Below are 19,866 nucleotides of genomic sequence, written 5' to 3'. Positions count from 1 at the left end.
GTGTGTGTGCGTCCTCTATGTGTGTTTAATTCTTTTTTTATCGCCTTCTCGAGGTAACGCCCTTTACCGTAGCTATCGGAGAAGCCACCGGGGAGATGGGGGGGGCACTTGTGTTGTCTCCTGCGCTTTGTAACAACAACAACAACAAAGAGGGGTGGTGATGGTGGTGGTGGGGGGGTGGATGCGGCGATGTTGGGCAACGCTGCAGAAAAGATGAGGCGGATTGTCTTGTTGCGTGCGGTTGGGGCATCTTGACGCGCCGCGTTCACCCGTGTCTCCTTCGCGGCGGCGGGGGGCGGGTGGAGGGTGCAAGGGGAGGTTTTAACGGAGAGCTTCTGAGCCCTCTCTCTCTCTCTCTTGGTCATTACGGTAAAGCGAGCGCGAGAGGGAGAGAGGGAGAAAAGAGAGAGAGCGGAGGGGGGGGAAGGACGAGGAGGGGGAAGAGTGGGAGGAGAGAAAAATCGAGGGATCACCCAGCTGCCCGCCCCCCTCCCTTCCCCATCGCCTCTCCCGCAAAACAGCGCAGGGATGACAACAAGGCTGGCAGTCGGGCACTGGGAGCATCGAGAGCGGCGCCGGTGAGCACCCGGGGGGGGGTCAGAGTCTCACCCATGCGGCACCCGCGTCCTTGAGGTTCCTCCTCTTCTTCCCTCCCCTGTCCCGCACCCTACCATCGTCCCTTTCTCTTTCCTCTATCTTTTCTCTCTCGCTCGCTCGATCTCCCTCTCTCTCTCTCTCTCCTGTCCCTTGCTGTCGCTCTTCCACCGCGCGCCCGCCCGCCCGCCCGCTACCTCCACCACTAACCTCTGCTTCTCTACGTCTTCCCCACCTCGTGTCTTCAACCACCCAAACCTCTGCCTTCTTCCTTTTCTCCATCCCCGCGGGCGTTCTGACAAAACAAAAAGAAACGCACGCAAAACAATGGGATTCGATTTGGACCGCTTCGCCGAGGAGGTGGATCCGGACTTCAAGTGCAACCTGTGCAACAAGGTACTGGAGGACCCGCTCGCCACCCCGTGCGGACACGTGTTCTGCGCCAGCTGCGTGCTGCCCTGGGTCGTACAGAAGGGCAGCTGCCCCGTGCAGTGCCAGCGCGTCTCCACCAAGGAGCTCAACCACGTGTTGCCCCTGCGCAACCTCATCCTCAAGCTGAACATCAGCTGCGAGCACCGCGCCCGGGGCTGCGAGCGCGCGGTGCGCCTCCAGCAGCTGTCCGAGCACGCGGACATGTGCGACTTCTCGCCGGCCAAGTGCCGCAACAAGGGCTGCCCCGAGGTGCTTAACCTCCGCGACATGGACGCGCACATGCGCGAAAGCTGCGACTATCGCCCGGTGGGCATCTGCGAGCGCGGCTGCGGACTCATGCTGGTGCAGCGAGATCACAGGGGCGACGCGGCGGGAGCCGGTGGCTCAGGAGGTGGTGGTGGTGGTGGTGTTGGTGGTGGTGGTGGACACTCGTGCCTCAAGGCGCTGCGCTCGCACTCGGCGTCCGTCATGGCCAAGGTGGCGAGCCTGGAGTACGACTGCAAGAAGGCGGCGCTGCGTGCCAGCAAGCGCGAGAAGTCGCTGCTCTCCCAGGTGTCGGCGCTGCAGAGCGAGCTGCAGGTCACGGCGCTCAGGTACCAGAAGAAGCTGAGCGAGTACCGAGTCCAGCTGGAGAGACTCAGCAAGAGCCTCGCGTCCCCGGCCAAGGTGAGCAGCGAGCCGCGGGGTCAACGTCGCGAATGATAATGGATCGTCATAATTCATGCGCGCAAGTTAATCGCTATGCTTTGGTGTGTGCCCTATATATATTTGTTTTTTATTTGAACGGTGTCGCATAGTTTATATGGAGTGGTTCTTTGCCAATAATAAATAAATGGGTGTCCAACAGCATTTGTCTAGCAAAGCTTGACTTCTGCTGATGAGGCCCAGAAGGTCGAAACCGCGCCAGAGTTCGATTGCTTAAAGCCTTAAACAAATGCTGCTAGATTGTCGGTCTGCGATGGCAATAGGCCGATGGACTAAAACGTCGATTTTATGGATGTATGCTGAACTTCTTTCGCACCGTACGTAGTCGGCCGCGCTAATCGGAGGTGCCGGGTGAAGGACATCAAACTAAACAAAACTAAACGCTAGATTGATTTGTATGTGGAGACAGAACGGCATTCTGCGTAGATATTCATACAGCTACTCTATGGGTAAACAGGCGCAATTATAATAATATATCATTGTCATTCAAAGGACATTTATCCATTGCTGAATTAAGGACCGCCCATGGGCTATCGCATGAAATAATTATTAATGCGGACGATAACTCATTAACCTCGACGAGCCTCGACTGCCTCCGACTGATTTGTGTCTCTAGCAAGTTTTTTTTTTACAATAACACCATTTTTTTACGATGTTTGTGGGCTCATTAGAGCAAACTGGAGTGTCCGGATAAAGCATACATCGTCAGCCATTGTCTATCCACTGCTGGAGGATGGCATACCCACACCGTCGCCATCGGTCACAATCCAGTGCTTATGTGATCCATGGCACTCCTGCACAATGAACTCATCTCATCGCCGCTTGTCATTCTCTCCTTTGACTGCGATGCCTTCACTCGTCTCGTACATTAGCCATTGTTGTCGCCTGTCCCAAGCCCATTTACTGCCCTTAATTGCCATGTTAAAATAAAACACTGCGCCTTGATAGCAGGGAACTGGCCTACTTGCTGTACTGCATTCTGTATATGCGTAACGTATTTGTAGACGACGGTTATGCTTTTTTATAACTGTATACGGTTACGTACAGGTAATATCAAAGATGTGTACACTATTAAATAATATATAGGGAAAGCAGCCTGACAAATTATGGTGTCAAAATGAAACCTAAAATGTATTTATGGTCACTCTTGTCTACAGATCAAATACGTATACCATTCCGAACATTTTTTTATCTCCAAATTTCTATAGTGTGTACGTTATAAACGTGTCAATATTCTTGTTCTATATAATGTAGGTGTTTCCATATATACTGTGTGTGCGGCCGATAGACACAGTGTTTATTTTCCTTACAGGAATTGTAGTGGAATATTGGGTTGGAGTGGCGGTGCAGCGGTTTGCACACTGCGTTGGGATCCCGGCTACCTCAATGAAATTCTCGGCTGTAGCCGGCATCAGTGGCGAGTGATATTTGAACCGGTCCTGTTGCCCCCCCCCCTTCACTGACCAGCATGGCGAAGTATGGTCAATCATAGCATTGGGGCAGGCCTTCATATAGCAGTTGATTGACAAATCGCCATACGCAATTTTCGTGAAGCCTTGCGAATGTTTGGTCCGGAGAGATTCAGACCCCTCGGCTACATCCATCCAGCTTGACATTCAAAATATATGAGTAAATTATAGGTCACAGCGGTAATTGCAATGCTGCCTTTAATTTCAAATAAATACCAATCATGGTTAAAATATTAACAACAGTGGCACGATACTCCACCTGTGCATGAATTAATGGGCTCAAATTTGATTGCAAATATAGTAATGTCATGACATCTGCCAAAACACCTTCAGCTTGAATCTCAGAGATTAAAGTGTGCACCAAAACCAGAACAAAGCCATGCATTTCCTCTCCACTTTGCATGCTGTCTGCTTCTGGCATTCATCTATAATTGGGGTATAAACCTCACATAATCACGTGTTAGCAATTACTAATTTCTTAAACATTGAGGTTTTGCCTCTCTACTTGAATTTTGGTTCACCATATTTGATACATTTCACAGTAATTATGAATTTAGACAAGCATAATTTGTGTCTTACACAAAGATCCTAATGGGCCCTGTCACGATATAAATGAGGTCATATCTGCTCGAAGTGGAGGGTGCGGTGGCACAGACCGCACTCAGAGTGTTTAGCTAAGTTTAGAACATTTTCAAGTGCTTTCGTGTTTGGGTCGACCTCCGTTTATCGAGCCCGGAGACAGACCCTGATGGGGGCGGGGTTAGAATAGGTTTTTTTTGTGTTGCAGTCAAGCTGATGGCTCTCCATCAGGCAAGAAGCTCTCGCTCAAAGTTGGCCGGGCTAAGCCTTTTGAGTAATTGCCCCAAATCCTGGCCCTCCATTCTTTTGGGATTGCTGAACCAAGAGAGTTATGCCTTTTAAAATAAATAATTGCTTTTTGGTGCTATTTTTACTTCTAATTGAAACATGCGGCCTTTGTCAAATTAGTTTTGTGTACGATATTGCTCTTTGCGTTGAACGGGACTCCTTTATATTCTTGAGTTTTTCGGGAAAGTCACGTTGAAGAGAAACAACAAAATAACTAAATATATTATTGTTTTATATATATTTTGTTATTGTGTTGTTTCTCTTCAACGTGACTTTACCGAAAAAACTAAGAATATGAATTACTGCAGTCACGAAAGCTTTAAATCAAAATTTGGGACTCCCTTAGTTGATATTCAGTGCTCTTACCGATAACATCTGGTAATCCCGGCAGCGGTTTGTTTAAAGTAGCTGCAGTCTTTCACCAAGAAAAGTGACTTTATTTATTCGGCAACATTTGTCCACATTTCCCCAATTGTGCTCCTCTGTGTATAGTCGGTCAAGCAGCAGCGATTTATACATTGATGTATTAAGCCATTAATTACGTATTTTTTTCCCACTGCAGGGCATTGCTGGCAGGTCCAGCAGCATAGTGGGTGTGGTGAAGTGGCAAATTAAGTGAAAGGCCCAGGGAAGGATTTATGCATTTCCCAACGATGTAAATGTCTTTTGTTTAAACACTGAAGGCCACTTTCTTTAAGCATTGCTTATGCCTACGACCAAATCACTATGGATGGGCCTGACCTCACCAGAATTCAGAAGCTAACCAAAGGTTGAACCTGGTGACCACTTGGAGACTGCTTGGGAGTACTAGGTATTGTGGGTTTCCACTACGAGGTGGCAAGGAGATGTCCTGCCCAGCAATGGATTATTGACTCGATCTGTGCAGAGCTTTCTTTAAGTATTTCCCCCTCATATGCATGGCTTTCTCCTGAGTTCTCTGCTGTCCTCCGTTATTCTGAACACTCACTGGTGGCATTTGCCAAGCTTCCCAAGGCAGACATCTTCTGAAAAAGAAAAACAATCTAAAGACTCAGTGAGGCGTTTCTGCATTGATGCATGGTATTGATATTATTACCATCAGCATCAAGGATTGGGAGAGGAAAATGCATCACGTTATGTGCCTGCTAACCTTATCAATGCGTTCAGCTGCACCACGGGGTACTTGATATAATACGGCACCTCTTCATAACCAGTACTGAAAATATTACGCCTAGGATTTTGACAGTGGATTGACTGCCTCAGTCAAAACGTACAAGGAACTGCCAAGTCTCCCTTGAAAGATGGTCTTCTGATCTTAATGTGCTTTTCATCGTCATCATTATCATCATCTGCCGTGATCTCTCTATTTTTGGATGATGAAGCCTTTCCAAGGCGACTGCCCCCCACCCCCACACCCATCTATCACGGTCCCACGTTATAAGTAAATAATAATTAGATCCATGTAGCTCTTGTACACAAGCTGATTTCATTACACCATCTCCACGTTTGACGATCTCTCCAGTGAGGGTTGCCTCGGTTGGCTGCCATTCCATCAACGCACTCGACCACTGACCATCGTCCCTTACAGCGTCAACATCCTGCTCAAATCCACTTGCATTTCTCAGCCGTCAATGCGACATCCCTAACGTGCATATTGCCTCTAATTCATGTGCTCCTAAATGATGTCTCTTAATAGTAAGTCTAAGCATGCATCTCTCAGTGGCTGGTCATACGTAAAGATCATCTACACTTTCAGTAGATTCGTGGCTACAGAGGGGAGTGAAACACAGTATTTGAAAATATTAATATTTGAAAAATGTATCGACAAATGCGTAGTCCCCCCCCCCCCCCCCCCCAAATATACAGCAGTTGCTGCTTTCTGCGATGTATTTATATGATTATAGTAGTTCATAGCGTTACCACTCATGTCACGTGTGCTCATGTCTACTCACGACAGTATTCATTATACATTGTTGAGAGACTATATGGAGCAGATATAGAGTTTAATTTAAATATGCACGTATCAATGATTAGATTTGTTGATTTACATTGATTGTCATTATCACAATGCATAAATCCAATCATCCTTGTAAGAATGTATTATTTATGCAAACCACATACGAACGCCACCTTTGAGCTAACAAAACATCGGATACAACACAAGTGAGACGTACACATTTTAAATGAGATGGTCCAACGGAGGCAGGCAGTAAAGGCTGATAAGTCGGATGTGAAGGAAGGTGGCATTTGTGGGACACATCCCAAGGGGGTTTCAGCAGCTGGGGATATGACAAAGGTGATTCTGTGAGGGATGAGTTTGCAATGGAAGAGGGGAAGTGGAAGGAAACGGATGAGCTTGGTGGAACAATGTGAGCAGTCGGATGGGACTCTTCATGAGAGAGAGAGACACTGAAGATCGCAAAAGGTGGCAAGCGTCTATCATGAACATCGACTGTCAGTCGTGAGGGTGACACCAGACACATAGAATTCGAATCAATGCCCTGAATCGTGACGGTGCTTCAAATTGCGGGTGGGGGATCACTCATTGCGTGCTTAAATGTCACTATCCATCCTGCCAGCAACACCTGAACTTTGAATGTCCGTATTTATGAACAGCTGTAGCGAATCCATCAGCACTTCCCTGCCGGCGGCGAAGATAGGCAGGCAATAGCCCAAAACATACAAATAGGTCCTCGCGCAGCCGCGGTCCGCGATCGAGGTTTACATTCACGCTTCCGGTGAACGTAAACAGCACGGTTGAGGAGCCAAGAAGTCTGTGGCTGCGCTCACATGGATACTCTTCCACGATTAACCACCTAAGACGGTGGAAATGTGCCCTTCGAAGATCCGGCCTAGTGTGGAATTCATTGCACCGGGAATAACCGCCACTCCTGCTCCAGCTGTTGTTGTTGTTGTCGTCGGCGCCCCGAGAAGTGACACTTGGCAGCAGAGCCCTCAGACCCGAGTGGTGGCACTTTTCGTTTTCAAAGAGCTTGCGTTTACCACACACTATGCCACCCCCATATCTGTGCGCCCTTCATTTGTCGGAGTAAATTTGCCGATGGCGGCACACCGCTGCAAATGACCATTTTACCATTCAAGGTTAAAATTCAACGTGGAGGAATTTTACGGCTGAAAATAGCCTCGGCGTAAGGAGGGTATGTGATTTTTATTGCTTCATAAATATTATTAAAATTTGTATTCCAGCTCTGTGCTTCAGAACATGAAACACACAATGTGTGCCCTGGTTTATCTGCACCGTGACTTGCAGACTTTGCATTCTTCGGGGGAGAAAAGCTATGTGCCGTAACTCAATAACCGTAAAATGTAAAACCTAAGCTGAAAATGCATGCCAGGGCATTACAAGGAACAGCAGCAGAGCCACAGTGTGTGATTAAAGTTAAGTCCAATGCACATGACTATTTAATTTAACTCCATTCCTCGCATCTTCATGTTAAGTCACATTCGAATAAGCAGATAGACAAGCAGTGTGGCACTGTAGTAAGACTAAAAGTGTCAAATGCAATGTAAAGAAAATAAAGTCAAAATATTCACGCTGAAATGTAATTAGAAGGCAAATAATCACTGACCTTTATTCGCAGATTGTAGGCTCAGTAGGATTAACATTTGCAGGGCTTGTTTTTTTGTAGTTTCAACACACGTATGTGTGGCGTGTTTGGCCATGGAATGTGCACGTTGCAGTGTTTTATAATTGGAACCATGCTCTCTGCAGGGAGGGGAGCCGTCGACTCTGACCGTTGTACTGCAGCGACAGCATGGCTCCCTCGGATTTAACATCATTGGCGGACGCCCCAGCCCTGTAAGACCAAGTTCAACCGCAAATATCAACAATGCCACCCACCGCGCCTATTGAAATCATATGCCACTCCGTGCGTTCATATTCTTGCATTTAAACACACGTGTTTGAAATGAGGAATCCATAGGTTTTTTTAAAAAATATACGTATACAAAGTCAATATATTTTTTGTCATGTTCAGTTAGATCTGGATTGCATATGGACCTTGTAGTGATATACTTTTGAGTCGTCAATTTATCAACACCAAATATATGGCTGCTGCTGCTCCTGAGACGTGCTTAGGGATGAGCACCAATAAGCCACTTTCAATTGCCCTGCCGATCAGGACAGTCAAGAGGGGACATCGGGCGAAGGGATTTTCGTGTCCAAAGTGGTGGAGAACGGCCCCGCGGATAAAGACGGAGGGCTTCAGGTGAACGACAGAGTTATTGAGGTAAGCCAGCGCGCAAGACCCTTCTCCCCCCCCCCCCCCCCCCCCGGGCTGAAAGCGGAGATCATTGAAAAGGCCAACAGCTTACAAAGTGGGGTGGTTGCTGTTCATTGGAACATGACACGCGAGGGCCGCCCCAGTTTCTCATCCTCGTTTCACCGGCAACGCCGCAGCAGTACAAACACGCCTGGGCTGACGGTGTGGGCGACCCTTGTGTTTGCTGTTGTTAGTCGCCCATAAATACCCCCGCTATACAAATATCGGGGAGGGGGGGGGGGTAGGACACTGGGGGCACGATAAATACCGCCATAGTCCCGCTCGATGCCACATCAAACATACGTCTTGGCAACTGAAGGGCTTTTCGAGTTGCTTCATGGAAGTGTTTTTGTTCGACTTTGTGAATAGCCTTCGAAAGATGCCGGAAATGTTTGGCAGCATGGGCTCTTGAATTGGAAACGTTTTACGTGTTATGTCACGAAGATGGAATCTCTGTGTTTTTAATAGTAAATAAGTCGTGACGTGTTTTTGCTCAAACTACTTGTGAAGTATAGAATTAATGTGGTTCATGGTTATAGATTATTGTACCAACTAAAGAGATGTTAACGAGCACCATTTGTTGCGTCCCATTGCCACCTCCCCGGCAAAGCTATGCGTACGTAATAAAAACAGGCGATATGTCGCACAATTAGAAGGTGAGAAAAATCAATTGGCCGCATTGGTAGTAACATCGAAGTCTCCGAGGGTTAAAAGTGGTGGTGAATAAAGCCACGTTCGTTGGACATTTGCCAAACATCTTCTGTTGCTAATCACCGGTCTGACTCTAGTAGCCTTGCAAATCGTGTAGCATCACCAACCTCTATATGATTGTAATTACAGTTTTGTGCAAAGAGTGTAAGCGTTGCTTTGCGTCTTTGGAACCACTTAAGCTCCTGAAGTACTGCAATTCAGCCAAAATTACACGCCGTTTTGCGCTCCTCAATACGCAGTGTTTCGCGTCCTATTCGTCGGATTTACGTCCTGTGTTGTGTACCGGATGATATGTCAACCAATAACTCAGCTGCTCTTGCAATCACCGACCACATTATCTCATTTCCGCATGACATTCCGAATCGTAATCCTCGCAGCGAATACCTCGTGACACAGATTTATAGGACTCATTCATACGTACGTGCAGGATTATGATCGTCATTATAAACTCACCCGTGTCTTACATGTGCAAGAAATTATGGAAAATCACACACGTTACTCACGGAAAATGTAACCGACACGGTGTCTTTAGACACATGGGGCACGCACGCACACAACAAGCGGGCTACTATTTTTTGTATTCATTAGGGGAAACGCTTAAGGTGCCCGGACTATTTCTTCGATAAACGTAACGTGAAGGAGGCACGTTTAAGAAAAACACACAAAATCACGACAGCCTGCAACGCCACCTCTCCCCCCCATGTCGTCCTTTACTCGGGAGATGCCAACACGGACCGCGAATGTTCCTTAAAAAAAAAAACTCTTTGCCAGCCGGAGCCTCGAAGCTATTCTCCGCAGGCTCCGAGAGAACAAGGGGGTTTGTATAAACGTGCCGGGGGGGGAGGCGGATGGGGGGGGGGGAGGGCGGCCGCTGGGCTGAACCGAGACTGGCAAAAAAACGTGGATGCCCGGGGCGACTAACAGAACGCGTGCGCACACACATGGGGGGCCCTGCTGAGCTCGCGCGCGTGGCGGGGGGGGCAGCGCGCGGCCGTCAGGTGGCACAGCACTGACATTGACGCCCCACCGAGAGAAGCACGGCGCCCTTGCCTCCTCAAAACCTTGGCAGGCCCGCTGGTGCAGGGCCAGCGGGACGGCGGTAAATGACAAAGCCTTTCTTGTTTCGCAAAGGTTGCCCGTTGGATAAATCGTTCTTCTCTCAGTGAGCTGCAACTTTGTGTTTGTTGTTGGCTTTCTTTTTTATGTTGCGGGCTGTTTTTTGCCTTTTTGCTAGGTTGAGTTCAAATGCAGGACTGCATGCCTAAAATTGCGTAGTGGAAATAACATTTCAAAGAACATTTGTTAAGTTTGTGCATTCCCGTATGTTGTTCATTTTTGTTTGTATTCAATTGTGTGTAGTTTGTTCGTCTTATTGGAGATGCCAGTGGCTTAGGGAGCCCTTCATCCAGCAGTGGACTCATCACGATTCATGATAGATTTTTGTGTTAGATCGCGTCAGTAAAATTTGTGTTTAAACCCCCCGCCACCTGACACAGCCAATTAATAAAGTTGTCACGTGAATAATACGGAGTTAAATGTTGCGAGATTGCTCTCGAACACACCGGTGTACTGAAGCAGTAATAGATTTGGATGTTTCTGTTATCTTTTACAAATGTAACAATTTGGTTCAACGTTTGTTCTGGAAGTTACAGCCATCATAATCAGCTTTGCTCAGTAAATAATTAATACTTCTTGCCGTGTTTGTGTATTTGTGTTGTGTGTGTGTTTTCTTTGTTCTTATCTACCGCTCTCCACTTCAGCATATATATTAAACATTATGGGGCAACAACTCTATTAATGTTATTCTAATCTTCAACACCATTCGACACATAACCGCCCGTTAAGCAGATCATAATCACCATGTTAGATGTTTTTTGGTGAGAAACAGCAAAGTAAAACATCCCACCCTATATTGTTATGAAAATGTGCGTGACATTTTAAAATGTACATTTTCACGTACAGACCTTTTTTCCCATCTACTGCTGGATGAAGGCCCCAGCCACACAGGTCATTGGACCAAAATTAACCGCACTGATCCGTACGGGTTGGTGACAGTGGGGAGCATAGATATGAAATCAAAGCACAGCACAACAATCACTCTCAGCTGCTAACATTACATGAGAGGCTGGGTATGAGCACACCCATTTGGTGCATGTCAATCCAGATTGTGCTTATGTCCAAAGTCGAGTGGCTGTATAAGAAGTTCCCCTTCGCCTTTCCCCGCCACCACTGAAATGTAAGTGTGGTTTAAGTCAGAACTGTGCTTATATGATGTGAGCTCAGATCCAGCATCCACTACATTTATTCTAATATCACGAGAGCTTATATTCACGTTCACCACGTGGCTGCCACAATTTGCAATGCCCCGTCACAGTGAACAAATTAAACAAGTGGCTGGCAAAAAGAAAAGGCCATGTGATAGTCGAACTTTTTTAAAACATGAATCGCATGATTTGCTGGAGGATTTTTACATCGCATGGCTTGACCTCATGCACGGTCGTAGAATGGCTCGCGTAGCTGCGGTCTGGACAACTTATGGCAGCTGACAGACTAATGAACCATTAAATCTCCAGAAGCAGCCAGCAACCCCTGGCCTCCCCTTTCCACATTGAGATTCAGGAACTGTGGTATTAAGTTGTCCAGGAAGTCAAGCTGGTGCGACAGCCGCGTGATTTCCCATCAGTGTCGGCTTAGGACCTCCTTCGAGATGATAACTAGGGAGGCTTTTCGGTTTTTCAGGCCAAATAATGTACAGGCTTTGAAATGCCCTTTTTTTGTTATGAACAAAGATGTTCCTTTAGCCACAGGGGGTGCATCTGGCCTAAGTTATGTGTCATCACAGTGTGCTCTGTGACATCACAGTTCCCCTATGTCATCACAGCGTGCTCTATGATATCACAGTGTACTGTGTCATCATAGTGTGTTCTGAGTCATCACAGCGTTCTTATTTTCATCACAGCATGCTATGTGAGTGATCTTCAGTTTATTTAGCTTTTTATTTTTTACTGAGAAAATGGTCCGATGTAGGGGAGATACACTATATACTGCACATAGCATTTAAGAGGTTAATCGATTATATAACGTGAGGTTCATAAACATTGCCTGGCATGGATGGCATGATGAGAGGCACTCTCCAGGAGAAGTCGTGAGCTTCTTGACAGCCTCCGAGGCAGCGCCTTTTCTTACATATGAAGCTCTCACTCTCTCCCATCACACAGAGCTCCTCCGCAACCACTTCTCGTTGCACCATCCTCAATTTATACGCAAACTTGGCCAATCAGAAAAGGGGTGAGGTCAATAGCGCGGGGCAGCGGTCACAGAAAACAGAAGTTTACGGCGGGCTCAAGTTATCACTTCTGAAGAAGAAGAAGACCCTTCAATCTAAGATCTTTCTTCTAAGTGAGAAGAAAGGAGAGTCTTGACATTTTGGCCAACTGGACTTCTTCACATTTACTGGAGACGGCTGGTGCCTGTTAAAAGTGATGGCTGTTAGCCTGATAAGTGGCTTCTATGAGGTATCTCCAAAAAAAGATCACACCGCAGAATACCGGCTTTAGGCTGCCCATCACACTTTGTCCCGGTCATGGTCGATGTCTGTAGCTGACTTCCTGCTGTGCGCGAACCTTTAAACTCGTTTTTTTTTTCCACCCGGAATTGGTTTACCAACAGGATAAAATTGTTTGACAATTCTTGGAACCAGGAGAAATAAATAACCAAAGGTTGTGTCATGGTTAGCATGCACGAGAGCACGTCAGTGTGGGTGTGTGTGTGTGTGTGCGCATGTGTGTACACGCGTCTCTTTGCGTGTGTCTGTGTGTGTCTGTGTGTAGGCACCAATAGGATCCAGTTTCATCACCATAAAGTCCTTGTGTCAGCAGGAGACTGCTTTGTTTTCTCGGAGTTCAGTGCTCCATAGAGCTCTACTTTACGCAGATCGTGCATTGCCATTAACGTATGCAGAATTGTGAAGTTGAATGTACAATAAAATAGAGAATCAGCCCCAAAACAAATAGTTATTACGGGCTGCTAGGCATGGGTTTGCATTTTTGTTAATGAGGAAACTAAGGTTCAAAAAGTACATTAAAGTGTGCTCTCGTGATGTCAGTTTAACACGTAGGCTTTCGCGACCAATATCATCCATAATAGAGGATTTCTGGGTTAGATCACTTAAATATGTGTCGTTAAAACCCGCCACCACCCGACACAGCCAATTAGTAAGGGTTCTCACGTAAATAGAACATGCCAATTCGTCACAAGTACAGCACACCTGTGTGTTGGAAAGCCAAGCCACAACATTTACAATTTGAGTACGACGTTTTGCCAGTAATTACAACTAGCTTCATCAAGCGATAGCCAGATTTGTGGAGAAGTCTTACTGTTTCGTTTCTATTCTTAGCTCTTTCGGTAAAGTCACGTTGAAGGGAAACAATAAAATAATAAAATATATAAAAAATTCTCACGACGTTTCGACCATAACACAAACGGTCGTCACACCTGATGACGACCGTTTGTGTTATGGTCGAAACGTCGTGAGAATTTTTTATTGTTTTATATATATTTTATTATTTTATTGTTTCCCTTCAACGTGACTTTACCGAAAGCGCTAAGAATATGAATTACTGCAGTCACGAAAGCTTTAAATCAAAATTTGTTTCGTTTCTGTCGCTGCAGTGATGCGATTTTGAAAAGAGCACGGGATGCTGTAATGGTGTCACAATAGATTTAGATTCTGAAGGGCTTTCTTCTCGATAGGAAAGCTTGAGACTCATGTCAGACCACCTGGGGTACATGACTTGGGCACATGTCCACACAATAAGGGCTAATGTGGCATCTTTCTTAAAATAATTCCTTGGTGCAAAATTAATTGTGGCGACTGTTTTTTTTTTTTAATCTGACGTTTTGTATAAAACTTAAAGAGAAAAAAAATTACCAATCTAAGCGTTGCATGGCAACTTGTTAGAATTAAAATGCAGTCAATTTTTATTTGCGAAGCAATTTTACATGCCCGCTAAACAGGCAGGAGTGCAATTTCGTTGAATGAACGCGTCATTCATTTAGTTCAGTCATTACTGTGGGAATGTTTCATGGCAGACCGGTTATCTTTTATGTCACTTTGGCTTAAAGTCTTCAAACTTACCGTCCATATATACGTTTGCATTTTTGTTGCACCCCACAACATGTGTGGGCTCCTGGTAAAACAAGGCAGGGCAGTGCTCCTCGCCGTGCCGTCCTGCGCGATGTCCGTCGCTTCGCTCCACGTCCCTCTGCTGTGGGAGCCTTGAGCTCCTGGTAGGGGCTCCCAGCCCGCGGAGCGAGACGTCGGTCATCGTGCCGAATGACGCGCGGGTCCAAGAGCCGAGAGACCACGCGTCTCGGGTAGAGAGAGAGAGAGACAGAGAGCCACATCAGCCCGACACAGCAGTAGCGCACGATGACTCTAAATGCCCCCTTTCCGCCACCCACCCACCCACACACCTGGAGCGAAACGGCACACACACTCGCGTAAGGAATGCCTCTCTCGGGCTTTGTTCGTCTCAAGCCATGTAGGGAGATGCGGACAGAGTCAACTCGCGCTGCGCACGGTCATTGCCGCGTGCTCCTCGCGCATTTCATCAACTCGCATGCTCGCGCAGACGTTTGTCTTGAGAGTCTTGCTGGCGATGCCCGCGATGATAACGCACACAACACACCACACACAACCGAGAAAATCTACGTGGCATTGTTTAATGAATTGTTTCTCTGATCGAGTGTAGAGCCGCTGAGGTTGGCTTGTCCCTCTTTTTAAGAGCAACGTTAAACAAAATATATGTTACGAGACTGTACGGAGTCAAGATGATCAGAGCGGAAAGATGCGTAGCTCTCCACAGTCAATAGGATCACTTGAAAAAAAAAATAACCTTTCGCTCAATTTTCCCCTTCGGATTGAGTCAAGAGCATAAACAGTATGTTGATGCAATGTGCAAACCTAATCGGACGTACATTAATTTTATATAAATGTTACGCTCAATTGGAAATCGTGTCAAAACGCAGCCAATTCCTCCCGAGTGTGTGCAGTGATGTATCGTGATGATTAATAAACATTACTCGTGCGCCGAAAAGGTTTCATTGTTTTAACATGGAGGTTAGAGGGCACGTGACTTTGTGATCAAATTAAGGAATGTAAATTTAGGTCTTGTTTTTTTTATATTTTCTCTGCATGGGGATAATTGACACTTTTTTTTTGCACAACAGCACCTCGAATTTCGATGTGTGCGTGACACGGAATAATTGAAATAACCTTCGTAGAGCAAGTCGCTCGTTTTATCTGATTAGAGAAACAACAAAAACGTAACGGAGCTCAACAACAGACGCGTGTTCTTTGGTTCTTTCGGTAAAGTCACGTAGAATGAGAATAAAATAATAAATTGATAAAATAAAATAACACAATAATATTCTCACGACGTTTCGGCCACAACACAAGCGGCCTTCATCAGGTGAAGGGACGAGACTGTCTGGTAGGACAGCGCTGGAGTGAAAGAGCCACGTTCAGATCACGACCTTTAAGCTAATTTATTATTTTATTCTCATTCTACGTGGTGACTTTACCGAAAGAACCAAAGAAGATGAATCCTTGCAGTCACGAAAGCTTTAAATCGAAGCAGAAGCATGCTTACATTTTGTCCGATTATTTACCCGCTCTGTGACGATCAAGAGGAAAGCGGGTATTCGCTTAAAATCTGAACAAATGTGAGAACTGTTAATATGATGCGCCATCATACAAAACAAAAACGAAAGCAAGATTTCAGCCTTTTCCTTTGAAATGGGGAAACAATGAAATCGGACCGAGGCAAGGACGTCTGTCTGGTCTTTGGACCCAGAGTGCATTTTCTGTTTCTTTCCAACAAAGACTGGCTTGAATTACCTCCAAGTCTGCTCAATCCATTCAGTCGTTAATACGGGGAAGTTGAGCTTCAAAACAAAAAGCAGAAGAAAATACCTTTCAGCGTCATGACCAAGAAGAAGAGCCTTTGACTCGCCAAAATGAAGGCATCATGATTTATTTTCCATACCTCACTCCTCGTATGCGGCAATATATTGTATTGTTCTTATTTTGCCTCATTCCATTTTCCATTAACGCCCTCCCACTGCGACTCCAACCTCCCTGCCGTATTAAAATAAAAGGCAGCAGTTATGTGTTGGGTTTTTTTTTTATCATACAAAGCTTAACTCGGTGAAGTGTGTTGGCCTTGCTTGACGGCGTGTTTATGCTACGCGGCTTACATTCGAGCGGCATCAATAATTGATTGGGAATGAAAACAACTATGTCGTGAGGTGAGCTTGCGTCGGCGTGAAGAGTCGCGGCACGGGGAAGATTACAGAGGACTCTGGGGAGACGGAAATGAAACCCCCGTTGCGTTCTCTTCGAAGCGAACGGGCGACGAATTTAAACTTCACGGCTTCGCTCGCTACGGCGACTGGCGCCATTGCTAGCACATCGTCATCTCACCCGAGGCAGACTTATTTCACGTCTCAAGGCCAGGTAGAGTTTCTTTCCCCACGTCAATAATTGCCCCACCGTTTGCGCGGTTTGTCAGCGTGGTGCCTTTTGGATTGACCGCGCGACGCGTTTCCCGTCACATCTCCTCTACAAAAACAACAACAACAACAACTGGAGCAGTTGGAAAGACTCGCAACTTGCAGTCCGGCGCATTTGGAACATCTTGACACGTTGACCCGGTGGTTTGGATCTTTCCTCCCCCACTTCCTTTCCTGTGGTGTTTGGGGGGGGGGGGGGGGTGCTGCCGCGTTATAATGGTTAGCAGCACGCTGGACTTGCAATCCAAAGGTCGTCGGTTCGATTCCATCTTCCGGCAACGGCAGTTGAAACAATGAACCAGTTTCTAAAATCCCCACCCCCCACCTCTGCCCACCCAACTTTATGAATGGGTACACCTCAGTTTAAGTTGCGCGTGGCAAGGTAAAGTGTGGCTAACGCCCGCCTCTTCCAATACGTCTGGTCAGCATGGAAGAGTAGACCAAATACCCTCAAGAGTTCACTCTCTTGGAGACCCTTCTGCCAGCAGTAGCGCAAGCAAGCTCTTGCAGGGCGTCGCCACGTTTTACCTTTGTTTTACCTGGCAGACGGAGAAAGCCTCCCGATCCTATTCATTCCACGCCTTCCCCGAGGGAACTCTTCGAGGTAATTATGCCAGGTGACATGCTGCAGATGTCCACAGTGTGCGTTCTTTACAGAGTATTTGTTTAAATATTGGAGCCCTTAAAAAGCGCCGAGGGAGATTATTTGTTTGTATAAACGCTAAGGGGTGGAGAAGAAACCCCTCCAGACACGTGGTATTTGATCGGTAGCCCTTTAATTCTTCCTAGCACGTACCTGTCTGTTTGCGTTTCTCACCTCTCAATTGTACATTGCATCGCGTGACACTTCTTGTTGTTTGTGGAACATCCTTCACTTGGCATGCATGACACCACGCATCGACTAATGGACTGGCAAATATGAGTGGTGAAACATCTCAAAGAGTCCTTGAAAAAATGAGCATTTGTAAAATAAACAAATAACAAGTTCACGGTAGTGCGGTAATTAAGCATCTCCCCCACACACGAAGAGAAAGAATACTTTAAATATATTTATTTCTTCTGCCTGCACCGCACATTTCTCAAAAATTACAATCAATGTTCCCATATACGGCTATGGCCACCAGCGTGCCGGTACAGTCTGGTTAGTGTTCGCTGTAATAAGAACTCAGCACCCAGGTTAAACTCTTGGCCACGGTTAAACTCATGGCAAATAAATGTGATAACCGGTTTAGCGTTGCCCTTCCTTCGCCAATGTCCACTGACCATCGTGGTGCATCATGGTACAAAAAAAAACATGACTAACAAGATGTGGTGAGGTCCTAGTCTATTCTTGGATTGAGAATGGCTGAGATGAAGTATTTAGTTTGTTTATTTATTTACAATCATGCGTGGTGTAAATACCACAATGAATTTATCATGGCATGTCCGAGAAATGTTGCAGTAAAATGTCAGCTGCATAGTTAATACTGACAATAAAATATCATAACTTGACAATTTAGTAAAAATGTACATGTTCATGAATTCTAGATTTGAAGCTTTCGTGACTGCAAGGATCCATACTCTTTGGTTCTATTCGGTAAAGTCACGTAGGTAAAAAATAAAATAAATAACAAAAATCACGACCTGATGAAGGCCACTTGTGTTGTGGCCGAAACGTCGTGATTTTTGTTATTTTATGTTTTACCTACGTGACTTTACCGAATAGAACCAAAGAGTACATGTTCATGCATTTTACTTGCTGGATAATCTTCCAAAGAAAACATGTGGAATAATAAACAAGGCTGAAACCAAACTATTTGGACGGTGTGTCCACTATAATGAACCAAATTGTAATAAAAAAAAAAATTGGCACAATTTTCACTATCGCAAGTTATTTTCCTGAGCGTTTCCCCAACTGTTTTTAATTAGTTTAGGGACCTTCAATATCTTGCTATTGTACACCATGCTCCTCCGAACCCCTTGTGAAACAATCTGGGTTTGGCTTTAGTTCCTGCTCCCACCTCTACAAATGTATTATCTTGCATATATAGACCTAGTTAATGTGGAACGTCGTGGCAATCTTCTTTGGTTCTTTCGGTAAAGTCACGTAGAATGAGAATAAAATAATAAAATAAAACAAAAAAATTCTCACGACGTTTCGGCCACAACACAAGTGGCCTTCTTCAGCTCTGTCGTACCGACAGGTTTGTTCCTTTCACGTGAAGAAGGCCACTTGTGTTGTGGCCGAAACGTCGTGAGAATTTTATTGTTTTATTTTATTATTTTATTCTCATTCTACGTGACTTTACCGAAAGAACCAAAGAAGATGAATCCTTGCAGTCACGAAAGCTTTAAATCGTTGTGGCAATGTTAGGCCATTGTCGGGTCAACGTTGGTCCAACGGTTCCAACCTCATGTCAACGTTGGCATGTTTAATGGGACAGTGCTTTGCAGTGCACAGAAGTTTTGCATATTCACAAAATTACAGGCGAAACTTGTTGTGAACACAAATGTTGCTTTGAGTCAGTTTGAAACACTTACATCTGTGTCATTGCTACAGCACGGGACGTGGGGTGGTCTGCGCACTGCGCGATTAACCCGCCGACCTGAAATTGATTCATGGCCACAGCTAACATCAGTGGCGAGTGAAATCTGAATCGGGCCATGGGCATTTTCTTCATCAAACCATCACTGACTAGCATGGTGAAGTATGCTCAAACATCCTCCATGACCGACACGGCTTGAGGAGGCATTCATCCATCAGTGGATTATCATTATAAGTACACGACATTTTAAGGGTTATGGAAGTGTCCTGCATGCAAGCTTGAGCTTGTATCACTTGATGGGTAAAACGTATTTTGATTTGATTACTTATCCGTTATAATCTGCAGTAAGAATGCTGAGCAGTTAGCATGCCTAATTAAACTCCTAAAAGCTTAAGTATTTGTCTTATTTGCCAATATTTCCAGTAAAATATTTTACGTAATTCTATTCTCAGTTTGAGCACAGAGGCATGGGATTATGTGTAACTCAACGAAGGATGTTTAACCTAGAGTAGTTGCTTCACTTAAAGGCAGACCAGGATCAAAGAGAAAATTATGAGACATGAGCAGGATGGAGTCGCTTTAGAACATTTAATTTCACAATGAAAAGCAACATACCAATGTGTACAGAGGAAAGTTTTCAATATGCCTTTTATTCCCTGCTGTGACATATATTTGAAACAAGGATATTGGCGAATAAAACAGATGAAAAGCTGACGACTGCATAAA

General features: G+C 45.5%; 1 protein-coding gene across 1 annotated transcript in view; it reads left to right on the top strand.

The window, feature by feature from the left end:
* The first annotated feature begins 405 nt into the window (after positions 1-405).
* The window catches only part of PDZRN3 (PDZ domain containing ring finger 3), a 162,741-nt gene continuing 143,280 nt past the window's right edge, over positions 406-19,866 (top strand). Inside the window, exons 1-3 of the mRNA XM_032966502.2 lie at positions 406-1,692; positions 7,780-7,866; positions 8,189-8,296. Of these exons, the coding sequence (XP_032822393.2) occupies positions 922-1,692; positions 7,780-7,866; positions 8,189-8,296 (966 nt within the window). The 5' untranslated portion in view covers positions 406-921. The remainder of the gene's footprint in view (positions 1,693-7,779; positions 7,867-8,188; positions 8,297-19,866) is intronic.

This window comes from Petromyzon marinus, chromosome 36 (assembly GCF_048934315.1).
Source record: "Petromyzon marinus isolate PM22_M1 ecotype Great Lakes invasive population chromosome 36, UKy_Petmar_22M1.pri1.0, whole genome shotgun sequence".
NCBI classification, from domain to species: domain Eukaryota; kingdom Metazoa; phylum Chordata; class Hyperoartia; order Petromyzontiformes; family Petromyzontidae; genus Petromyzon; species Petromyzon marinus.
Note: the sequence above shows the minus strand (reverse complement) of the source record. Positions and strands in the feature narration are given on the sequence as shown.